This window comes from Nanorana parkeri, unplaced genomic scaffold (genome assembly GCF_000935625.1).
Source record: "Nanorana parkeri isolate BGI_ZX_2015 unplaced genomic scaffold, ASM93562v1 scaffold581, whole genome shotgun sequence".
NCBI classification, from domain to species: domain Eukaryota; kingdom Metazoa; phylum Chordata; class Amphibia; order Anura; family Dicroglossidae; genus Nanorana; species Nanorana parkeri.
In genome coordinates, this window is record NW_017306849.1 from 14,223 (window position 1) to 22,970 (window position 8,748).

General features: G+C 45.2%; 1 protein-coding gene across 1 annotated transcript in view; it reads left to right on the top strand.

The window, feature by feature from the left end:
• The first annotated feature begins 569 nt into the window (after nucleotides 1-569).
• Nucleotides 570-8,748, top strand: part of HIF1AN (hypoxia inducible factor 1 alpha subunit inhibitor) — a 21,501-nt gene continuing 13,322 nt past the window's right edge. The window contains exons 1-2 of the mRNA XM_018562507.1: nucleotides 570-859; nucleotides 4,572-4,822. Of these exons, the coding sequence (XP_018418009.1) occupies nucleotides 674-859; nucleotides 4,572-4,822 (437 nt within the window). The 5' untranslated portion in view covers nucleotides 570-673. The remainder of the gene's footprint in view (nucleotides 860-4,571; nucleotides 4,823-8,748) is intronic.

Consider the following 8,748-nt stretch of genomic DNA (forward strand, 5'->3'; position numbering starts at 1 on the left):
ATTCCTACCAGACCTAAAGTGCCTGGAATGGATTTTGGGGGATCCCCAAGCCCTTTTTTTTTTCTTTTACTTGGAGGGGGTGGGGTTCCTCCTAACATTCCTACCAGACCTAAAGGGTATGAATTGTAAGGGAACCTCACGTTTTTTATTTCCTCAGACTGTAAAAAAAAATAAAAAATCTTTTTTTTCTCTAATGTCACTTTGCTACAACGAAATTTGTCCACAAACGAAAATTCATATACTAACGCTAACCAATTTCCTCCAAATCCGAATCCCGAAACGAATTGATTTTCGGACCCGAATCCCGAAAAACGAAATAACGCAAAATCTGAATGAAAATCTGTATGTTTTTTCAGCAATAATAACACCACCCATAAGCCAGTCTATAGTTTGATTATTTTATATTTAATTACTCCCTCAATATATTGTTATTAATAGATAGAAATCAGTACTAGCCTATACTAGAAATAGGCGAGCTGAACAGACAACGGAAACTCTCAATTGCACTTTCTGCTGCAGCAGCCACAGTCCACCGCTAGGTGTCGCCAGAAAGCACTGTGTAGTATGTTGTCACTCTTGCCGGCCGGTGCTCGTCTCGTTGCTCCGCTTTAGGCCGGGCTGTGGTGTAGCTCTGTGTTTGTTGTCCTGAGGCAAGTCTGTGCGCCGCCGGGGGATGGCGGAGGCCGGGGTGTCGGCTGCTGAGTTGGTGGCTGAAACGAGGAGAAGTGGTGGTGGGGAGGCCGAGCTCCGAAGCCCCGGGTGGAATGAGTCTCAGTTACGTTCCTACCAGTTTCAGACCCGACCGATCCCGCGTCTACAGCACTCTGATCCCAGAGCGGAAGAGCTCATCGATAATGAGGTGAGGTCCCCCTGTCATGAGGAGCTCCTCTCATTTGGTAGGTGCCAGTAGGAGGTCACGTAGTACATGGGGGGGTCCAGGTCACTTGGAGGCCAGTGTGTCATGGCAGTGACCGAATTAGATGTCGGTGTGGGTTACCAGGTGGTCAGAGCAGGGCAAGTCACCATGTTGTTGGAGTGGGCTAGCTGACTTACCAAGTGATTTGAGCAGGGTTGGTGGGCCAACAAGTGTTTAAAGCAGGTGGTTGAAGCGGGGCAGTCGGTTTATGCAGGGCAGGCTAGTAACCAGGGGGTTTGTATGGGGCACGTGGGTCTCCTGGTGGTTTGAGTGGGGGAGAATTTGCATCTGAGGCCCCGTTCCCACTGCGGCTTGCATTGAGCAAGCTTGAATCGCGGCTAAATCCGCTCCAAAAAGGGTCCTGCTGTAGCGACACACGACCCGCGACAGCAGGACCCTTTGCCCCATTGGATTGCATTGGAGCGCGATATCGCGCAGTAATTTGCCGCGATATCGCGGGAATTACGGCGCGATAAATCGCTCAATGTGAACGGGGTCTTAAGGACACATTGCAGGTCCTCTATGTTATTTTATTAGTAGCCTTTAGTACACTGTTTGTACCGGCACATGAATACATGGCTATAGTCTCTGTTGTGATGCACTGTATGGTTGAAATGCACTAAATGCATCTGCAGTCAAATGGAGATCCTCCATTTATAGTAGTAGTGTATTCATCCATCAACTCCCTACCATCAAGGAGGAGATCTGTAAATCATAAGAAGAGCAACAGAAGAAGGAAGAACATTGCAAGGGATGAAAAAGTCAGGATACTCAGCTTGGGCTTTTGGAGGGAGAGGCCACTGATCCTATGGCCTAGATGTCGTAGGAGTCAGGATGGCTTCACCATTTAACAAGGGATCAGGCAGAGACAGACCTGCACTTTGTAGATAACAGATCTGTGAATGTGTGCAGCTATAGCCCATACGTTCTCAGAGTGTGAGAGTGGTATGTTATGCAGCTTGCAAACCACAAAACATCCACCAACACACTACTCTCCTTGCAAAGTCTGATAGAGTTCCTCTCTTTGCAGCTACAATGGCATTTGAAATTGCTGTGTGAAGTGACAGAAATGTATAAACACTATGTACATATACCCTCTGCAGCAGGAAATCGCATTCTTTGTTTATGCTGCTGCTGAAGTTGTGTGACATTGTCAGAAATATTTACAACAAAGTATGCCTACACCCGGCATTTTTACAGTATTTGGTGGCAGCAGAACTACCAGGCTATGGAATATTTTCGCTTTTAGCTCTGGATGTTTTCTCTGGCCTTGAGTTAATAGCAATTTTTAAGTTAAACCTCATCCAATGCTTGCTTCCCTTTTTTTGTTGCTTTAAATGCAATAATTTGTGGAGGGCAAGTTTTTGGTCTTTCTAGTATTCATTTTGTGGTTTTTAGTAGCCCCCAGTAGTAGTGGTTTGATTTGGTTTTAGACTTTATTTAAAAAAACAAAAGTCACTTGGCACCAAGGATTGGCCAATTGTTTGCTTTGGACTAGCTGAGCATTCTAGATAATTGCAGTAGGGCAACATTTAAACTGTTTGGTGTCTTTGAAGTAACATGCTTGACTCTGTTTAGTCTTTTTCACAAACCAAAACATTGCTCAGCAATGTATTTCCCCGTTTATTAATCACCACCTAGATAATTTCCCAGATACAGCAGGCTTGTCACTTGTAAATGTGTAACAAGCCAATCCTGTGATGACACTTCCAGTACTAATGTGAACCTGAGCAGAGAGATTACACGTCTAGTCTGCGGCAAGTTTGTAGGGCAGACTTATCTGATAACGTGCATTCTTGAGTCCTAGTTAATGAACCACTACTTTTGTATCATTCCCTCTCCCTCCCTCCAGTGTGCATTTTTTTTGAAGTCCTGAAAGCAAATAGCTGCTGCTGTGCTTTACCTTTACCATTTAATTTGGCATGAAACCTATTACTTTTGTACTCCTGATATTTAACATTCATTTGTAAAATAGTTTTACATAAATCAAAAATATAAAACGTTAGTTTTAAAACTCGTGAAGTTAAAAATAAATAAATGGATCCACAAGCTTTATAATTTCCTTTTTAAAATGCCAAGAACTTTGGACTGGTGTTACTTGTGACTTTCTTTGAACAGAATAGCAAATGTGAGGTGCAGGTAAAATATTACCTCTTCATGTACACTATGTTGCCAAAATTATTGGGACGCCTGTCTTTACACGCACATGAACTTTAATGGCATCCCAGTCTTAGTCCGTAGGGTTAAACATTGAGTTGGCCCACCCTTTGCCGCTATAGCAGCTTCAACTCTTCTGGGAAGGCGTCCACAAGGTTTAGCAGTGTGTCTATGGGAATGTTTGACCATTCTTCCAGAAGTGCATTTGTGAGGTCAAATTGTCGTTTTGAAGCATGAAATTGTCCAAAATGTCTTTGTATGCTGATGCCTTAAGAGTTCCCTTCACTTGAACTAAGGGGCCAGGCCCAACCCCCGAAAAACAACCCCACACCATAATCTCCCCTCCACCAAACTTTACACTTGGTACAATGCAGTCAGGCAAGTAACATTCTTCTGGCAACCGCCAAACCCAGACACATCCATCGGATTGCCAGACAGAGAAGCGTGATTCGTCACTCCAGAGAACATGTCTCCACAGCGGCGTGCTTTACACCACTGCATCTGACGCTTTGCATTGCACTTGGTGATATAAGGCTTAGATGCAGCTGCTCGGCCATGGAAACCCATTCCATGAAGCTCTCTGCGCACTGTTGTTGTGCCAGTCTTAAAGCCACACGAAGTTTGGAGGTCTGTAGCTATTGACTCTGCAGATTGTTGGTGACTTCTGCGCACTTCAGCATGCGCTGACCCCACTCTGTCATTTTTCGTGGCTGAGTTGCTGTTCCCAGTTGCTTCTACTTTGTTATAATACCACTAACAGGTGACCGTGGAATATTTAGTAGCAAGAAAATTTCACAGATAGGTTGCCACCTGTGCAATAAGTCTATCACGTTACCACGTTTAAATTCACTGAGCTCCTGAGAGCGACCCATTATTTCACAAATGTTTGTAGAAGCAGCCTGCATGGCTAGGTGCTTGATTTTATACACCTGTGGCCATCGAGGTGATTGGAACACCTGAATCCAATGATTTGGAGGGGTGTCCCAATACTTTTGGCATAGTAGTGTATATTAAGACCATCAGCTTATAGTAGAACTGTAAATGCCAGGTCCGTATGGCATACTGACCTGGCCAGCTGGAAGCACTTTTGTAGGTCCGTATGCCATACGTCCTTGGCAGCGAAAGGGTTACGAGAGATTGTGTTTTCTATCCAGCTGTAGGGTCGTGTGATGTAATGTACATGGATATTTGTCTAAGTGGTTCTCTGATGTGCTCTCCTAATGAACGGCAGAGCCTGCAAAAAATATACAGCATCAAAATTGTGCTTCCCTGATGTCTACATTTTGAGATGTACAAGCATCTTTGATTCATTGGTCATGCTGAACGTCCTCTATACATCTTTGCTTGTTGGCTCACATTCTTGTTTTCATTGTGACTGAAACTATTATAGCATACTTTTCTTCTTGGTGTAGAAATGCCGAATCTTGTCATTTTAGACTTGTTGATAACACCTCAGAGTCGCCCAACATAACGCTTTCCTTTTCTTGTTCTAAAATAGGAACCTGTAGTTCTGACTGATACAAATCTGGTTCATCCAGCTCTGAAGTGGGACTTGGACTTTCTGAAGGAAAACATTGGCACTGGGGACTTTTCTGTGTACAGTGCCAACAGCCACAAGTTTCTTTATTATGACGAGAAGAAAATGGTTAACTTTAAGAACTTCAAACCCAAGTCCGTTAGGCAAGAAATGAAGTTCCCGGAGTTTGTAGAGAAGCTCAGAGATATAGAACAGAGAGGTGGTGATGAGAGGTAAGATAAGCTGATTTTTTTAAGATGTCTTATAAGATGTCTTGTCCCATAACTGTACAGGGGTGTGGAAATTTTTGAAAAAAATACTTGTCCAAGGACTAAAGCGGGGGCCGAATCTACTTGTCCCTCATGACAATCGACTTGTCCTGATACAAATTTTTTTTTAACCAAAACCGTATTTAGCAGTGCTAAGAAGCACTTCTCATTGGTCAGTGCCGTCAGGTGACTACGTTGACCAACGAGTGCTTGAATTTTGCGAGCGAATTCAGAATACATGTGACAGGTACAGATAGTACACCCGTACTGGTGGACGAGAAGGACCATTCGTGGAAAGGTAAGTATAGTGGGAGGGAGATTTGTGCGGGTAATTCAATTTTCCCAAATTACTTGGGAAAGTGAATTTACCCTTTAGGGTGGGTGCAGACTTGGGGATTCCCAGGACGTGCGATCGTGTGCGGTTGCATCCGCATGTTTGGGGTTACATCTGCGTAGCAATCGCTGAAAAAAAGGTAGATGTACCTATTTTTACGACATGCACCGCGCAGTGTTTTCAACCGTGATCATGTGGGATTGCCCATGCGATATTGCAGCAGGAAAACGCGCAATCTGCCTGGCACGACTGGGGTGTCATTAGAAAATAATAACACTGACAGCACGATCGGCAGTGGTGTGCGATTCCGTGACCACCCAGCCATCCGCTCGGTTTCATGCATCGCGCTGGCAGTGCCATTATTTTCTAATGAATTCCGTCCCCGCTCCGTCCCCAGTTCTCAGCCCTCTGTCCCCGCTCCGTCCACACCCCCCGCTCTCAGCGCTCCATGCCCCCCGCCTGCAGCGCCGCTCATTTAAGAAAAAAAACCAGCCCCGCTACTTGTCCGTAGCAGGGCTAAAATAGTGACAAAACAACTTGCCCGGCGCCCGGAACTACATGTCCCGGGCGTCGGGCGATACGAATTCCACACCCCTGCTGCAATGTCTGTCTTGCCACTAAGGGCCCATTCACACCATGTCCGGATCAGATGCAGTATGTTAAATTTGTCTTCCGCACCAAAAATGCATCCCAATGCATTTGTATGTGATTTTTGGGCTCTGTTCACACCGGTCCTGTCCGTTGCAGTGCAAGAAAAAATGCTGCATGTCACATTTTTCCTGCACTGGAACGCGTCACAAACGCATTGCGTTTGCAGAAATGTGTGCAGATCTGGTCTAGACATGGTGTGACAGGGCCCTAAAGCCAAGTGTAAATGTTAGATTTTTCACAATTGGGTTTTCTTTAACAAGAAAGAGACTTGTAGCTGAAGGAATGTTTAATGACAGGACTGTAGTTGGCTTTCCTGCTAGTTGTGAAGGATATTGCATTGTGTTTTTGGTTGATCTTTGCAATATCCATATTCTTGTGTTGAGCACCAGCAAAAGCAGAGACACCGGCACTCCAGGGTGAAAAACAAGTATTGCAACAAACGTTTCGGGGTCGCACAGGATCCCCCTTCCTCAGGCAAAAGCATGACAAAATACCAAACTTTCCTATAGGTAACGTGGTGCGGAAATAAAATAATGTACTTTTTTCAGGTGGAGGCACCACTCACATGCCAAGGGTCTGAAATAAAAGTCTAATGTTTCAAGCCTTTTACAGAAGAGAAGGTGTGCCTCTAGGTTCCTTAACCAGTTGACATCCGCGGTGTTTAACCCCCTTCCCATCCAGGCCATTTTTCAGTATTCAGCGCTGCGGTAACGGCCGCGGGGGTGGGAGGTGTGACGCGAACGAGCACATATAGACGATCGGCGGGCTATGGAGCCGCTAATCGCCTATATGTGAAACACCCGGTAACGGGTGTGTGCAATATTCGGGTTTTTTCTGCCCGTGCGTGCCCGCTAGGGGGTGCGTGCGAGCAGAAAAAAATTGCCGTCTGGAGACGGCAACCCGCAAATGCTGCAGTGCCGTCCGTCCGTTTTTTTACTACGGACGGACGGCAAGTGGTTAAAATTACCTGCTGTGTTGGTCTAATTGGCTTCCAAGATCTGATTTAGGTATAACTGAGCCAAAACTGTCTTGTCAGGACATTTACCTGTTCTTTCGTTCCAAGAGAATAAATGAAATCTCTCCAAAGTGAGGGGAAATCTTCCGGAACAGGAGTCCTCATTGAAAAAATGTTCCTCTATTCCTAAAACTATTAGGCTGTACACCCGGCTTTAGGTACATTTGTTAGTTTCTATCGCAAACTAGAAGCCAGCATGCAACTCCCGGTGTGTCCACAGGCTGGCTCAGTGTCTTCTTACAGAGAACTAGGGCTTTATACAGATTGTCTGTGATGGCCTTGCAATCTGAGCTCCAGTGGCTTTTTTTTTTTGAATCGGACTTCACTCCCCTCAAGCATCACTAAGCCTTGTCCATCTATGACCCTGTCACTGGTTCACTGGTTTTCCTTCCTTGAACCACTTCTGGGAGCTGCAGTTTTGGAGTTGCTCTGGCCCAGTTGTCTAGCCATTACAATTTGGCATTGGTCAAAGAGACTCAAATCCTTATGCTTTGCCACATCTTTTCTGCTTCTAACACGCAAACCTTAGGGACAAAATATTCACGTGTTGCTTAATATATCCCACCCACTTCCAGGTGCCATTGTAACAAGGTAATCAATGTTATTCACTTCACCTCTCAGTGGTCATAATATTGTGATTTTGTTTTTTGTCTTACACAAGGATAAATTGTTAGTTATGCGCATTGTTAGCACTGCGCATGTTTACCTCTCAGCAACTGTCCATTATTCCATTTTCTTTTCCATTTGTAATTGTCCCTGTAAACTAGGGATGCACCGATACTCGTACTCACCCAAATGTTCTGATACTTACCTCCGATACCGGAACATCCAGTCGCAGGGTGATCTCCCTCTGACCGGCAGTGTCGAGGGAGCATGATGCTGGCTTCCTTTCCAATCAGGAAGCTGGGTGGCGGGTTATGACACTCTTCCTGATTGGTCAGGAAGCCAGGCTGCCTAGCAACAAGTGAAGCCAGCTTCCTAGTAAATCAGGAAGTCGAGAGGCAGGTCATAACCAGCTGCCCACGTTCCTCGGGAAGTAAAGCCAGTGTTCTTTCGATAGAATACCGGCTTGCCAGGCAATCAGGAAGCTGGCTGGTGGCGTTTACAGGGTTGCCTACCCTTCAGTTTGTTTTTGATTGTCACATGTGCATCAGAATAACAATCCTCTGTCCCTTTAAAGAAAATGGGAACTTTATACTTACAGGGGTGTGGAAATGTTACAAAACTGCTTGTCCAAGCACTAAAGCTGGGGCCCAAACTACTTGTCCCTCATGACAATCTACTTGTGATACAAAAAAATAATTCTATCCAAAACCGTATCTAACTGTGCTAAGAATTGGTCAGGTGACCGCGCCTGCCCAAGGAGTGGTTACAATTTGCGAGCAATTCAGGGCCGACGACCGTTGGCTGAAAGATAATTATAGCCAGGGTAGGCCAGATTTGAGCGGGTAATTCCATTTTCCCAAATTACTTGGGAAAGTGAACTTGCCCTTTTATGCACATTGTGCACGTTAGTGACCGCTGCTGCCTGGCTACCACAATATGGCACACAGTGGAATGGGGGCAGCACTCAGCGCACACACAATGCCCTTTGCGTGCATTTTTCTTACTTTTTAAAAAAAATAAATTTTTAAATTCATTTTTTTTTTTAACTTTAGCCCTTTGTGATAGCATACAGGGGTGATAGGTTCTCTTTATGGAACCTGCCTTCCAATAAAGGAATTCGAGCACAGTACTGTGCTTGATCTCCTCCCTTTGCAGCTGAGGCATGAAGGCTGCGAGTACAGCATTCCTGTCTTGCTGTTCACAGAGCAGATTGGAGAGCGGACTTTCTCCAGTCTGCTCTGCTCTCCATTCTGAAGAAATTTGCTGTGGTCCCCCAGAAGGGGA